A 15,933-nucleotide genomic window follows, 5' to 3' on the forward strand; every position below is an offset into this window, starting at 1 on the left:
TAGTTAAATTGTACCACAGACACAAAATTCAAAAAGGCGAAGAATGCAGGACTGGACATAGTATTTGAAATAATGTGGATGAACTCCTGGCACAATTAGATTGGTCCGTATGAAGTTGTGGGCATCACTGAGTTGTAGCTGAAAGGTCATAGCTGGGAGCTTAACATCAAAGGATATATTTTGTATCCGAAGAACAGGTAAGAAAGTATAGACAGTGGTGTGGCTCTGTTGGTAAGATATCCTGGACACCTTCAAAACGAGATGCCTCAAGAAGGCAGCATCCATCATAAGAACCCCCATCACCCAGGACTTGCCTTCTTCTCATTGCTACCATCAAGGAAGAGGTACAGAAGTCCGAAGGCATACACTCAACATTTTAGGAACAGCTTCTTCCTCTCCACCATCAGATCTCCGAATGGACACTACCTCACTATTTTCCCTCTCTTTTTGCACTACTTATTTAATTTTTAAAAATGCTTTTTATTGTAACTTATAGTTTTTATTATATTTTGCAATATACCACTGCCACAAAACAACACATTTTACGACGTATGCTTAAGAACATTGGCCAATCCTGCTCAGCTTCTCCTCACCACTGTTCCATTCATTTTGGTTACCTGTCTTGTTCTGCTTTACCTGTCAACACCTGTCCTGTTTGCATACTGCTGTGAAACAGCAACCTTCATGATTCAGTGCAGAACATTAAGGTTAAGAACCAAAACCCCAGATTTTAACCACACATCTTAGAATGAGGACAGATCATATGGAAGTCTCTGAAATCTCTTCCAAGAATAACCTTTATTTTGAAGAAATTTCTTACTGAAGGAAATAATGTCATGTAAAATTTTCACTACTCATGGTTTTGTGAATGAAAGTCTAAGATTTACATTTAAACTACAAAAACACAACAGTTCAAACTGAAGAATCCAGTGGGTCAAGTAGCATTTGAAGAAGCACAGGGATAGTCGACATTTAAGGTCAAGATCCTGCATTAGGTCTGACAGTGCAGACGGAATACATTTGAGTACCTGTAGTATATATTTATAACCAGCTTTCATGACCACACCCCATCCATTTAACTGCAATGATAGTTGCACTGTAGTAGACTGTAGGTGTATTTGTTTCAACTTATTTTAAAATATGCACCTACAGTTTACTACAGTACAGTCATAATTACAGTCAAAATTGCTTCATAGGGTGGGGTGTGGTCATGAAAGATGGTATATAAATGTATATATACCAAAGACCATAACATCTGGCTCTTGAATTAAGTGCATATCTTGCAGCTTAACTCTTAACCAAGTTACAATCACTGCAGGCGTACTTCAAAAAGATAGTATTAACCAACTTCAGTCAGTCTTTAAGACTAAGATGTCAACTCTTTTGCGCCACGTGGTTGTTCGATGGATTGAATCTAATAAAAGCCGCAACTTGTTTGGTATTTGACTCCCTTAAAAGTTCCAGCTGTCTCTGTCCTCTCCTCAGCAGGTACTCGATGTGCATCACATCCATTCTGGGTATTTGGGAGTTCTTATGAAATTCATCCCGAATCAGAGGCAAAAAGCCAGGTTTATCTTTAGCAGCTTGGAGGAATTGTTTGTAAAGTTTTAACACCTGTTTCTGTAATTTGCTGTGTCTAACCATTATGTCAAATCAGTCCGGGTTAATCTGGATCTATGAGAAACACAGAAATTAGGTTATGAAGCCTTCTGTCAGTCATTTACAATCAAAATAAAATGTTCACCAATTACAGTTTTAAAAATTATTCTTGTTCAACAAAGTGGATCCAAATGCCAAATTAATATACTCAAATCACATTGATTTAATTCCAAATAATTAGAGTTTAGATGGAAAAAAATAAATTGGGTCAATGAAATCATCATCAGAATGCTCCATTCTTTTTAATGGCTGACCATGAACAAGAATTAACACAGAAAATGCTGGATATAAAGTAAATTTATTATCAAAATACATATGTCGGTGTCAAAATGATTGTTGCGTGGTAGTGCTTGTTGCTCTCATTTTCAGCTTTGGCCACCACTGGCCAGCAGTTTTGCGAAAAGGAGAGCTGAGTGAGTAAGTCTCTCCCTGCCGGTACCTAGCCTCTCCAACAGCAAGCCTCATGTAGTGCCTCCTCGCTGGCGACACACGGAAACTGCACTCCTTTTGGACTCCGGCTGAACTACCGAGGACGGGGAGGATATCTGGACCCTGCACGTAGCACACAGGCCCATTGGCATGTGGACACACCCTGGTGCTCGTAAACCAGATCCCTGGCTCCACTGCCTTGTGGGCAGCCTCGGGAGAGATGAAGGATACAGGAGTAAACCCAGACAGCTAATCTGCAGTGGAGCCCCTACGGCGGCTGGACGTCACTGAACATTCTTCCGGCAGCTCCTGTAGCCAAGCCGGTGCCATATGTATCACTCCATAAGCTTTCCTTTGGACTGCACTGGTGAGGCCGAGAGGGGGATCTTGATGACTGGGCATCTCAGGATCTCCATACTTTCCACCCAGGCTTGTGATGATTATCACCACCCATTATCCTTTGAGACAGACATTTACCAACCAACCACATATACCTCACCATATACAACCCCGAGATTCATTTTCTTGTGCATACTCAGTAAAGAACACAATAGAATCAATGAAAGGCCATACTCAACAGAACAAACAACCAGTGTGCAAAAGACAACAAATTATGCAAATACAAACATAAATAATAATTAGCAAGTAATATTGAGAACATGAGATGAAGAGTCCTTGAAAGTGAGCTCACAGGCTGTGGGATCAGTTCAGTGATGGGGTGAGTGGTTATCCCCTCTGGTTCAAGAACCTGATGGCTGAGGGGTAATAACTGCTCCTGAACCTGCTGGTGTGGGTCCTGAATCTCCTGTACCTTCTTCGTGATGGCAGCAACAAGAAGAGAGCACGGCCTGGGTGGTAGGATGCTGCTTTCCTGCGACAGCGCTCTATGTAAATATGCTCATGGTATTCATTGAGCTGTCACTTCAAGTTCGCCCTTAATTTAGTACCCCAGAACTGAGGGCTCTACCCGTGACAGACTGGGCTGTGTCGTATCCACTCCTTCTTGTAGGATTTGCCATTCAAAGGCTTTGGTGTTTCCATACCACGCCATGACACAACTGGTCAATATACCCTCCACCACACATCTATTGAAGTTTATCAAAGTTTTAGACCTCATGCTGAATCTTTGCAAACTTCTAAGGAAGTAGAGGCGCTGCTGTGCTTTCTTCATAATGGAAATGACAGATCCTCTGAAATGAAAACACTGAGTAAGCAGCTGGTCAGGTCCATAAAGAGAGGGGAAAAGAATAAATGTTTCAGGTTGGTGAGCTTAAATGAGAGCTGCCAATTAAGTTGTTTGGTGGAGGAAAAGGAGTAAGGAGAGGAAAGAACTAAAGTACTACAGTCATAAGAGATGTCAATGATGAAGAAGAGAACACAAATTTAAAGAGGTTCCATAAAGAGGACCGGTCAACGAAGAATTGTGTGCCTCTGGATGTTTTATCACACCAATCTCTGTAAACATCCCAGGAGATGGTCAGTTTCTGAGATACTCAAACCTCTCTGTCTGGCACCTTTGACCATTCCGTGGTCAAAGTCACTTAGATCACATTTCCTCCCCATTCTGATGGGTGAATAAATGCTGAATCTCTTGACCATATCTGCAGGCTTTTTGGCATTGAGTTGCTGCCACACGATTGGCTGATTAGTTGTACCAATAAGCAGGTGTATCTAATAAAGTGGCCACTGAGTCTAAGGGCCATCATAAAGAAGGTACAACAGCTCCTCTACTTTCTTAGAGGTTTGCATAGATTTGGCATGTCACCAAAAACTTTGACAAACTCCTATAGATACACTGTGGAGAGTATCCTAAACATGAGAAAATGTGTAGATGCTGGAAATCCAAAGCAACACATAGTTGTGAGAGTACCCTATCTGGTTGCACTGCGTTCCATTGCAGTGGCTGCAACACCAATGCCCAGGAAGTGACAAAGGTGAAGGTGATGAAGGTGCTGCAGTCCATATGGTGTATATAAATTTTAGTAAGGCAGATGACAACGGTTCCCCAAGGTAAGCACACCCAGAAAGTTAGGATGCATGGGATCCAGGGAAAATTGGCTGTGTGGATTCAGAACTGGCTTGCCCATAGAAAGTAGAGTGGTTGTAAATGGGAGTGTAGGTCCCTGACCAGTTGTGTTTCGCAGGGATCTATTCTAGGAGCTGTGTTCTTTGAGAGTTTTAGTAATGACTTGGATGGCGGAGTGGAGGAGTGGGCTGGTATATTTGCAGATGGTGGTGGTGTAGATAGTGCAAAAGGTTGTTGAAGGTTACAATAGGACATTGACAGGATGCAGAGCTGGGCTAAGAAATTGCAGATAGAGTTCAATCTTGAAAAGTGTGAAGTGATTCATTTTGGAAAGTCAAACAGGAAGGCAGATTACAGGGTTAACGACAGGATTTTTAGCAATATGGAGGTACAGAGCTATCTTGGGGTCTACAACCAGAGTCCACAAAGTTGCCATGCAAGTTGATAGGGTGGTTAAAAGTCATATAATGTGTTGGCCTTCATCAGTCGGAGGATTAAATTCAACAGCCACGAGGCAATGCTGCAAATCTATAAAACTCTGGTTAGAGCACACTTAATCTATTGTCTGCAGTTCTGGTTGCCTCAGTATGGGATGTAGAAAGTGCAGAGGAGATTTACCAGGATAGTGCCTGGATTAGAGACATGTTTTATAAGGACAGCATGGGCTTTCTCTTTGGAGTGAAGGAGGTGAATAAGATAAGATGCATTATCATCTTATCAAGTTGGACAGTCAGTGCCTTTTCTCAAGGGGCTAATATAAGTGGGTCATAATTTTAATGATTGGTGGAAGGTATAGGTGGGATGTCAGAGGTGGGTATTCTACACAGAGAATGCTGGGTGCATGGAACATACTGTCAGGGGACGGTGGTAGAGGCATTAGAGATATTTAAGAAACACATGGATGAAAGAAAAATGGTTATGAGGAAGGGAAGATTTAAAGTGAACTTGCAGTACGTTAAAAAGTCAGCACTATATCCTACGTCGAAGTCCTGTTCTGTTCTGTGATCAAAAGAGGTAAATACAGCCCAGTCCATCATAGGTAAAAACCCTCCCCACCACTGAGCACATTTACATGGGCCACTAACACAAGAGAGCAGCATCCATCATCGAAGGCTCCCACTATCCACTATATACTCTCTTTCTGCCACTGCCATCGGGCAGGAACTCAGGACCCACACCACCAGCTTCAGGAAATTATTACACTTCAACCATCAGGTTCTTGAACCAGCCTGGATAATTTCACTAAGTACTCTGACCTGATTCTACAACCTGCAGTCTCAACAACTCACGTCCTCAGTGATATTTTCATTTGACTTCTTTTACACATTGGTTGTTGTCAGTCTTCATTTATAAAATTACTTTTGTATTTTTCTTTTAAATGTCTGCAAATAAATGAAACTCACGGTAGCATATACATGATTTGATGATAAATTTACTTTGAACTCCGTGTTTTCTTTGCCCTCGTCAAGTTTTATTTCCCACCAGTTACCGGGCCTGGGAACAGCAGCAACCAAGACCATCACCCGGCTGCCCGGCCTTCCTCTCTCCCCTCAGCAGCTGTTCGTGCTTCAGCTACCGGCCAACAAACAGAAAACGAACCGCAACGACGTATACATCCAGTAATTACGTAAATTAACTGCGCAAACACCCGCCACCATTTACCGACCTTCGCAGAGAACCTCCCTTCTACCAGCGCCGCGTCAACGCCGGCTCCCCCAGTCCTCCAAGCGCTGTACCCTCCAACCACTCCGGTCCTCCGAGAGCAGCGCCCTCCGACCACTCCCGGTCCTCCGAGAGCAGCGCCCTCCAACCACTCCGGTCCTCCGAGAGCAGCGCCCTCCGACCACTCCGGTCCTCCGAGAGCAGCGCCCTCCGACCACTCCCGGTCCTCCGAGAGCAGCGCCCTCCAACCACTCCGGTCCTCCGAGAGCAGCGCCCTCCGACCACTCCGGTCCTCCGAGAGCAGCGCCCTCCGACCACTCCCGGTCCTCCGAGAGCAGCGCCCTCCAACCACTCCGGTCCTCCGAGAGCAGCGCCCTCCGACCACTCCCGGTCCTCCGAGAGCAGCGCCCTCCAACCACTCCGGTCCTCAGCAGCGCCCTCCAACCACTCCGGTCCTCCGAGAGCAGCGCCCTCCAACCACTCCGGTCCTCCGAGAGCAGCGCCCTCCGACCACTCCCGGTCCTCCGAGAGCAGCGCCCTCCAACCACTCCGGTCCTCCGAGAGCAGCGCCCTCCGACCACTCCCGGTCCTCCGAGAGCAGCGCCCTCCAACCACTCCGGTCCTCCGAGAGCAGCGCCCTCCGACCACTCCCGGTCCTCCGAGAGCAGCGCCCTCCAACCACTCCGGTCCTCAGCAGCGCCCTCCAACCACTCCGGTCCTCCGAGAGCAGCGCCCTCCAACCACTCCGGTCCTCCGAGAGCAGCGCCCTCCGACCACTCCCGGTCCTCCGAGAGCAGCGCCCTCCAACCACTCCGGTCCTCCGAGAGCAGCGCCCTCCGACCACTCCCGGTCCTCCGAGAGCAGCGCCCTCCAACCACTCCGGTCCTCAGCAGCGCCCTCCAACCACTCCGGTCCTCCGAGGCAGCGCCCTCCAACCACTCCGGTCCTCCGAAAGCAGCGCCCTCCAACCACTCCGGTCCTCCGAGAGCAGCGCCCTCCGACCACTCCCGGTCCTTCGAGAGCAGCGCCCTCCAACCACTCCAGTCCTCCGAGAGCAGCACCCGCCAACCACTTCCGGTCCTCCGAGAGCAGCGCCCTCCGACCACTCCCGGTCCTTCGAGAGCAGCGCCCTCCAACCACTCCAGTCCTCCGAGAGCAGCACCCGCCAACCACTTCCGGTCCTCCGAGAGCAGCGCCCTCCAGCCACGCCCGGTCCTCCGAGCGCAGCGTCAATTCACTCCCAGTCCTTCGAACTCAACGCGCCGCGAGAACACTCCCTGTTCTCTGAAAGCAGCTACCTACTCCGAGCCCTCTGACCACTCCCAGTCCTCCAAGTGCATCATTTCCGATGCTTCGAAATCAGTGCGCCCCGACAGCACTCTCGGACCACCGAGCGGCCCTCCCAGCTGGTCAGACAGCATTTATGGAGAGGAATAAAGGGAGACCCTCCATCACGGCAGCGCAGCGTTCCGAGACAACTACGGAATACAGCGCCCTCAGCCTGTGGAAGAAACGGTTTATAAATAAACACAGCCACCTATGTCAAATAAACATGATTTCGTTAGGAAAATGTACTGTGGGTGATGTGCGGCATTGATTGGAAGGTAAACGGCAGGTTGTCTTTTAGTTCAAGAATAGAGATGAACCGATTGCAACCTGATGAAACCTTCTGTTAAGATGGTGGCGTGCTCGGGCGTAGCGGCTTTCATGGGGTCAACCAAAGGTATTATTGTCTTTTTCAAGCATTTTTTTTACGATAGCAAGACCCAGTTGGATATTATCTACCCCATCAGTGCGTTGCTCGTTGCTGGAGAAACTGAAGAAGCTGAACTTGATGCGGACCGTAATGCTTTTTTTTACAAAATTCTTTATTACAAATGTCGGTGCTATACAATATTTACAAACCCAGTGACTAACATATTTACTACACTACAAACAGACAATACATCTTAAACCAATATATTGCCATCCTCATCAATGATGGCATTTACACCCCGCGGAGCCCAACGGTCCCGGAACACCTCTACGGTCGCCGTGGACTGTGCGTATTCCTTTTCAATGTTCACCCGGGCACGAACATACCCCCTAAACATAGCCAGGCAGTCCGCCCGGGGAGAACCTCCTGCCACCCTTTTCCAGGAGCCACGGATGGCAATTTTCGCCAGCCCCAGGAGCAAGTTGACAAGGACATCCTCATCCCTCTGTGCCCCCCTCCTTACTGGATGACCATATATAAATAGGGTGGGACTGAAATGCAACCAGAAGGCGAGAAGCAGCCCACGCAAAAACGCGAAAAGGGGCTGCAGCCTCACACACTCCACGTACATATGGTACACGGTCTCCTCCAGCCCGCAGAAGTGACACGCGGCTGGGAGATCCGTGTACAGACTAAAGAACTTATTGCAGGGCACCGCTTTATGCAGCACCCTCCAGCCGAGATCCCCAAGGTGCATGGGGAGGACTCCCTTGTAAAGGGACTTCCATTGGGGACCCCCCTCACCTCCAGGTGGAAAGACCGACCGCCATGGCGTGTCGGGACGGTGGACAAAGGCTAGGAAGTGGAGGGTGTGGAGCAGCAGCCCATAAAGGTACCTCCTGCCTGCATCCCTGAATGGGATTGTGGGTGTCGATGAAAGACGGCTCAAGTTGTGTGGATTCGTCTCTCGGGTAAGGCTGTGGAGCCTGGGCCCGACGAGCAGCTCAGCTTGAGTCGATCCACACACCTGAGCCGCACCGACATCCGCTGAGGCAGGGCAAGGGTCGGCCAGGACCCCGCCCTCTGCCAGAGGAGGGGATTCCCGGCCTGAGGCAACCATGTTCCAGACTCTCAGTAGGTCCTGATAGAAGCCGGGCAGCCTCTGCAAAGCGTGCACTTCTCCGTGGATTGTCACCTTGTCGTGGTGGAGAAGCTTGTGCAGTCCTGTGATCCCGAGAGCAATGCCGTCTGGAGCTATGCTCCTGGTAGGGTGAGGACCCTGACAAAGAACAATCCAACCAAAACCTCAGCGGTGGAACATCAAGTACACGTTAAACAAATACACGCACAGGCATCTTCGCTCCGTGGGCCACTTCTTCAGAACGAAGACCATCATCCTCGACCTCGAGGGATAGCCACGACGACGCAAAGAGGCGTCAGTGCGTAAGGGAGGTGTGCAGTCCAGCTTTTCTTGAACATTGGTGGTGTGGAATGTTGCAAATCCAATTCATTGATTTATTGGCGAATGGCAGTGGAGCTGCATGGTCTCGGGATCAAGGCATCAAACTGCAGTCACATTTTAAGCTACCCACAGGGAGGTGTCAGAGTCGGGAGTGCCGGAGGCACTGTATGTGGTATAAATGCTGGAGTCAGTGTTGCCCCCCCTCCCCCGTGTTCGCTTGAGAGAAGACAAGCTGTATTGTGTTCGACTGTAGACTGCAGCCACATCCATGGACTCGTATCTTTTTGTGTGTCTGTATTTTACTGCCATAATAATATGTGCCTTGTGCTGTGATTGGCTGTTGGTACTGTGTTTTGCACCTTGGCCCTGGAGTAACGCTATTTCATTTGGCTGTATTCAGGTATGATTGAATTAAACCTGAAGTTACATAAATTTGCAATTTGGGAGCTTCATCAGATTGATTCCTGGGATGAGGATTTGGCTTAACTTAAAAGATTAAGCAGTTTAGTCCATTCCACAAAAAAAGTGGTGAGCTTGGATGCAGGTCTAATGACAATTAAACTTGAACTTGTACTCTATTTAACAAGAATGATAAATAATTGTAATGAAACTGAATTTTTTTTTTAAAAAAGGAGCACAGAGTAAAGATTGGGATGATATTTCCCCTGTTCTACCTCTAGCAGAGGTAGCTAGAGAAGATGATGAAGATAAATTTTTGAATCAACAAAAAAACAACAATTAAAGCAGAAAGGCCTGCACAGAAACACAAGAGGGTCAATAAAGACTAGCATTTACTGGATAGAGAATCAATGTTACTATTATATCTACATCCCATCATACTGTTGCTATGGTTATTCTCCACCTCAGGGAAAGAACTATATTGCTGTACATAAGAACAATTTGGATGCACTAGAATCATTGGCTCAGATTTATTACCCATTTTGCAGCTGTATAAACCACTATCTTTTGATCATGTATTTCAATTTCATTTCCAATCAATAACCAAGACCCAACTGCAATGAAACACCACCGTGGGTAAAGATGCTTTATTACGCCACTTTGTTTTACAGAGCAGAAAACATCGATATACATGTGTTGAAATCTTGTTGCAAGAAATACCTCGGTAGTGCAGCCAACTGTCAAGTGTGTTCAAAACGTGCTAAGGTAACAAATCAGTAAGAAACTTTAAAAAAAAATTATGCATGAAAATTATGGAGTGAGGCTGTGCAATAGAGATTAACCTTTTAATTAATAGCAATAATAACCAGTAGTACATGTTAAGGCAAAAAAAAAAGCAAACTTTCCTTTCAATATCAAGAAACAGAAATCTTACTTGCACACCCTGGCTGAAATAACATTTGAGCAATGTGGAAGAAGTCACTAGCTCATCTTTTAAACGGTAGAAAAAGAATGTTTGGCAAGAGAACAAACTTTAAAGATCTAGGTTATAAACTCCTAGGAAGTAAAAATGAAGCATGTTTTACATAGCTGATGCACACTGTTCTCTGCATAAACACCTTAGCTCAGTATGGAAGCAGGACTGATGAAAGATTGCAAATACTTAGAGTTTGTACCTATGTCTCCCAACAATAAATTAAAGTAAAATTGAGTAACAAGGGAACTAATTTGTCAACCTTGTGATAATTACCACAGTATATGGCAGTATTATCTAAAGGTACTTTGGCAATCAATAGATCATTTTCTTCAGCTGGTATCTACCATAGTAAACAGAATCATAAAATACACAAGTATAAAAAGATAGAACCCGAAAGAAGATAACTCTTTGCTTCACAGAAGTATCTATATCAGGGGTTCCCAACCCTTTTTATGCCGTGGAATCCTATACCGTTATCCAAGGGGTCCATGGACCCCATGTTGGGAACCCTTGATCCACAGTAATGATGGGCATTGTTCAGCCCTGATTATGGTCAAGTGTATTATTGCTTACATCTGGACCAATAATTTTACACTGCAATTTTACAAAGAGTCTAAGTGTTGATTAGCCTTTATTAAGAGTCAATTAGCCTTTTGTCAAGCTAATGTGTTTTGTAAATTCTGTCTGGATTTTCAATATCTAGTGTCAGTTGCTAACTAGAAATGTTTCAAATGTGCAAATGTAAAAAGTAATGGACATCTCTATTTCATCATGAGGCAAACAACCCGCACAGCATGTTAGCCAAATAAGTGCATAGTCCCAACCTGTTCAGGAACTCCAACAACTTGAATGCAACTGTAACAAGGAATTATTGAATTCAGGATTATCAAGATACAAGTCCACTGTGCAATGCTTCCAAGATATAGAATGATTAGCAATCATATTTCATCATTCAGGCCATAGTCTTCCTCTGGATAATCACCCACTGTTACAGACTGTGGCTTCACAAATGCTCCATACTTGGACTGACATTCAAAGTATCTTTTTCCATTTACACTGCAGAAGGAACAAAATTATTGATGAGGAACAGTGAATGAACATTTGCAATTCTATTTTTCTTTCATTCAAAATCACCAAGTGCTGAGGGCTTGGGATTCACAGGAAAGACTTTACCTGCCATCATGCTTTCCTAAAGGTTCATCATATTTCAGTCCAATCCAGTATCCAGGTTTAAATTCTGTTTCACCTGAAACAGCAAGACTAGAATTAGATGGAAGCAGAATGTTCAGCCAAGATCCAAAAACACTCCCACTAGGTTTCTAATTGACAGTAACTGATTTAACAGGCCTGTGGATTCTTGATATATTATTAGAAAAAAAGTTCCACTGGAACCAACAAGCAGATCTAATTCACTATTTTATGTGAGGTATATTTTTTAGCCCACTTAAATGAATGATCTGTAGAAATATGCAGTATTTATCAGAAGTATAACATAACTACTAAGGCCTATGAAGAATAAATCTGCTGAAAGTACAATAAATGGCCAGCATAACTCTTATTACCTCCTGATGCTAGCTCAAATCTTACCACTCTGTGTTTGAACTTGATGTAATGGTTGGCTAAAATTTTAAATTCAAAGTGGAAACAAAACTGCATGGATGCAAGGAGTCTGATCTACTTTAGACTTGCTACAGATATATTTAATTACTGTCTAACTTCCTAATTTACATCAAGTAATTTATACTTAGCTCAAATCACAGACTTAACAATTGTCCTGCATGAAGAGTTACTGAAAAAAAAACTGCAGATGTGCTGGTATGAAAAAGACAGAAAATGCAGGAAACACTCAGCAGGTTGCAGTTTCCACGAAAAGAAGAATTTTAATGTTTCAAATCAGAAACTCGGAAATAAAAAAAACTAATTTTAAGTTGCTGAGAGGCTAGGGACTGCTGGACAGGACAAAGAGAATTCCTCTGATGGTGAGAGGCCAGACCGCCCAAGTGATGACAATATTTTCAGTCCTGATTCAACTGACCTGGTTCAATTAACATTGCATTATGCTCACCCAATATGTTCTTGGGCTGTATTATCCACTGCATAACCTTTTTACAGCCAACTTACCAACATACATCACTGTGCCTCGTTTGGTTGGCTGTCCTGATATTATAACCTCACACCTTGAACCTACTAGGATGCCATCTGCCAAAGCCTTCTCCTCTTGTCGTTTCTGCTCCATCTCCAACTCTTCTTTTGCTCTCTGCTCCTCATTATGCAAGCCCAGCTTGTTGCGTTTCAGAAATAAACGAGCTGAATCTGAAATAAAAATCAGTCATTGTTACTAGGCAGCCAGAAGTACTTTCAGTTAAAACCACTTCAACTGCAGATGTAACTTAACATGTTAATTATCTGAATGGCTAGAATCAATAAATAACATGTAAACCACTTGCAGGCAAAAAAATAATAAAGTCGCAGAAGCAATTTCAGACTCATATACAAGTTAAGCAAAAGGGCTTTGTGACTTTGTGTGATTTTCTTTTGTTTTGCCTAGGAGTGGTTTACATTTTCTTTATCGATTCTAGCTACTCAATTGGCATGTTAAGCTACACCTACATGTGCAAAAGTCTTAGGTGCATATACATAGCTCAAATGCCTAAGACTTTTGTACAGTACTGTAGTAATTTTATGTATTGCACCGTACTGCTGCAACAAATAAAACAAACTTCATGACATCCGTGAGTGATGATAAATCCAATTCAGATATGGGTCTATTGTGGATTGAGAATGGGAAGGGGGTAGGGAGAGGGGAATCATAGTTGGGAGAAGGGGAAGGAAGCAGAAAACACGAGAGACATTCTGTAATAATCAATAAACCAATTGTTTGGAATCAAAACACCTTGCCTGATGTTTCAGGGCTCGGTGTGTCTGCACCCACACCAACCCTCGCACCTGACACTCCTCTGTCACCTGTCCCACACTTGCCATTCCCAACACCCTTTGATCCACCAGATTTACAAACTCACTCTCTGCTCCATGTTGATAAATATAGTACTGTGCAAAAGTCTTAGACACCCTAGCTATGTACATGCCCTTAAGACTTTTGCACAGTACTGTACATTGAGAATAATATTCCATTTAATGAAGTATACAAATTTTCTTTCAGAGTGATGCCCATGTAAGAAAAAGATAGTGAAAAGGTTAAAAGGACTGACATAAATCCCATCCTATACAACAGGGCATCATGTTTAGTTTGCGGCAAATCTTAACTTAAGGACAACAGGAGTGCCAACAACATGGTCAAAAAGAATGAATGTTACATCCAAATTCTCTCACGTTACGTCTCAGTATCTTCTGTGAATTTCAGTGTATTGTTCAAGACCAATGTAGTAGAACGTTGGCTATCTAACCAAGTAATAGTTACAGAAATAAAATCAAAGATGATAGCAAAATATTTAGTTCATTTAACATGCAAAATACCTACAAATTCATTATTTTAAATGGGAAAGAAACTTGTCAAAATTAACTAGAACGTGATTTTACTCCAAGTGTCTTACCTGTTCTCTTTTCATATGCTTCATTGGACATTTCATATTTAATAACTTTAGAAACATCCTCATATTCTCCCATCTTTACTCCACTTTTGTCTATTACCTAGAAAACACATATTTGAAACAATCATCCCAGTTAACTTTAAGGAAAGTAGCAATAACTATTCTGCATTGTGGCAACCTGTCCCAGTACCCAAACAAAATTTTATCAACTACACTGCTTCAGTTTTGTCCCAAAACATACTTCCTGTTCACGCTGAATCTGATAAATCCCCAATTCTTTTAATGGATTTAAATATAGAATTAACATTTAACCTCAGTGAATTCCTGCTTTTGACAGCCCAAAAGAATCCACTTCAGCATAATAATTTTATCCAACTCCAAAAGTTGTGATATTAAAAAAAGCAATTTAAATGCAAAAAAACATTCTGCTGAGATCACATCTTGAACATTGGAAACATGTCTGATTTCCCTGGCCAAGGAAGGATTTTGCAGGTCTCATAAAGGAATCTCTGCTACAAGAATTTTATTTAATTTGTCACAGAGTAAATATTTCATTTGTTGCAACAACATGGAGTGAACACATGAGAACTCTTTCAAATATGGGTCAATGAAAACTAGTAGCATTTAGCACACACATTTGGGAATAAGTATGAAATAAACAAGCTATTTAAAAACGGGAAAACAAGTTGCTTGGGCATCCATGTTGCTGCATCTGGAAACAATGGCCAATGTGGAATGACTTATGAGTTTTAGCTTGCTGAAGTCTGTCAAAACAAGCATAGCTTGTGATTGATGTACTCAATCTTTATGAGGAGTAGAAGAATTAGCTTCTGATTTAGTTCCTTACTATTCCCAGAAATAAATATTCCAGCATAACCTACAAGATTTATTGTATCTCCTGTTACACAAGTCTTTGAAAATCTCAACCCTTTTTTAACTAGAGAGACTATTAATTATGATAGAGGGAGTCTGGTTTGCAACGTTTGTTTACAAGGAGAGATTAAGCAGACAGGTCTACACCAGAAATTAGTTAGCAAAGCAAGAGATGAAAGGAACCTTTTTTCAAAAAATAGGGTTGACCAGGTACAAGTGCAATTGATGTTTAGACAAGTTGTCAAAAGGCAGGGATCGCAGCCTCAAAAGAAGCAGGCCAGGCATCTTCTCTTCTACCCTCTCTATTGGGCAGATACAAAAGTCTGAAAGCACCCACCAACAGGCTGACACAGCTTCTACCCTACTAAGACTATTGAATGTTTCCTTAGTATGATAACATGGACTTAACCTTAATCTACCTCTGACAGACAGAAAGCAGCTGGTGGGAATAAATGGGGCCTTTTCTAGATGGCTGCCAGTGACCAGTGGTGTTCCTCAGGGGTCAGTATTGGGTCCACTACTTTTCAATATTATTTATTAATGATTTGGATAATGGAATTGATGGCTTTGTGGCAAAGTTTGCGGATAGATAGGTGGAGGGGTAGGTAGTGCTGAGGAAGCAACGTGATTGTAGTAAGACTTAACAAATTTGGAGAATGGGCAAAAAAGTGACAGATGGAATAGTGTTGGGAAATGTACAATAATACATTTTGGTAAAAGGAACAATAGTGCAGACTATTATCTAAATGGGGAGAAGGTTCAAACATCAGAGGTGCAGAGGGACTGAGGATTCCTTGTGCAAGACTCCCAGAAGGTTAATTTACAGGTTGAGTCTGTGGTAAAGAAGGCAAATGCAATGTTGGCATTTATTTCAAGGGGAATAGAATATAAAGGCAAGGAGATAATGCTGAGGCTTTACAAGACACTAATCAGGCTGCACTTGGAGTTTTGTCATCAGTTTTGGGCCCTACATCTCAGAAAGGATTGGAGAGAGTCCAGAGGAGGTTCACGAGGATAATTCTGGGAATGAAAGGGTTAACATACGAGGATTTGGCAGCTTTAGGCCTGTACTCCCTGGAATTTAGAAGAATGTGTGCCCCGGGGGGGGGGGGGGCAGGTGATTTCATTGAAACTTACTAAATGTTGAAAGGACTAGATAAGATGGATATGGAAAGGATATATGCTATGGTGTGGGGGGGGAGG

The 15,933-nt window shown here is 43.7% G+C and overlaps 2 protein-coding genes across 2 annotated transcripts in view; both read right to left on the reverse strand.

The window, feature by feature from the left end:
• Positions 1-1,536: 1,536 nt before the first annotated feature.
• Positions 1,537-7,197, reverse strand: LOC134352521 (uncharacterized). The gene is made up of 3 exons (XM_063059787.1): positions 7,079-7,197; positions 5,781-6,991; positions 1,537-1,674 (listed from the first exon to the last, which is right to left on the reverse strand). Exons 1-2 carry the CDS (start codon positions 7,195-7,197, stop codon positions 5,815-5,817), a joined length of 1,296 nt encoding a protein of 431 aa, XP_062915857.1. The 3' UTR covers positions 1,537-1,674; positions 5,781-5,814.
• A 2,780-nt stretch (positions 7,198-9,977) lies between these two features.
• tbcb (tubulin folding cofactor B) overlaps positions 9,978-15,933 on the reverse strand; it is a 34,599-nt gene continuing 28,643 nt past the window's right edge. The window contains exons 3-6 of the mRNA XM_063060375.1: positions 13,861-13,957; positions 12,431-12,622; positions 11,483-11,555; positions 9,978-11,365 (exon numbers count right to left, since the gene is read on the reverse strand). Coding sequence (XP_062916445.1) covers positions 11,248-11,365; positions 11,483-11,555; positions 12,431-12,622; positions 13,861-13,957 — 480 coding nt within the window. The 3' untranslated portion in view covers positions 9,978-11,247. The remainder of the gene's footprint in view (positions 11,366-11,482; positions 11,556-12,430; positions 12,623-13,860; positions 13,958-15,933) is intronic.

The sequence above is a fragment of the Mobula hypostoma genome, chromosome 10 (genome assembly GCF_963921235.1).
Source record: "Mobula hypostoma chromosome 10, sMobHyp1.1, whole genome shotgun sequence".
NCBI classification, from domain to species: Eukaryota; Metazoa; Chordata; class Chondrichthyes; order Myliobatiformes; family Myliobatidae; genus Mobula; species Mobula hypostoma.

What these genes read in the sequence shown, in the direction of transcription:
- LOC134352521 (XM_063059787.1), bottom strand. Translation starts at nt 7,197, where the DNA reads ATGCTGTCTGACCAGCTGGGAGGGCCGCTCGGTGGTCCGAGAGTGCTG. An exon ending in GAGTGGTCAGAGGGCTCGGA is followed by an intron (nt 6,992 to 7,078) that starts GTAGGTAGCTGC and finishes CTGCGCTCGGAG; the next exon opens with GACCGGGCGTGGCTGGAGGG.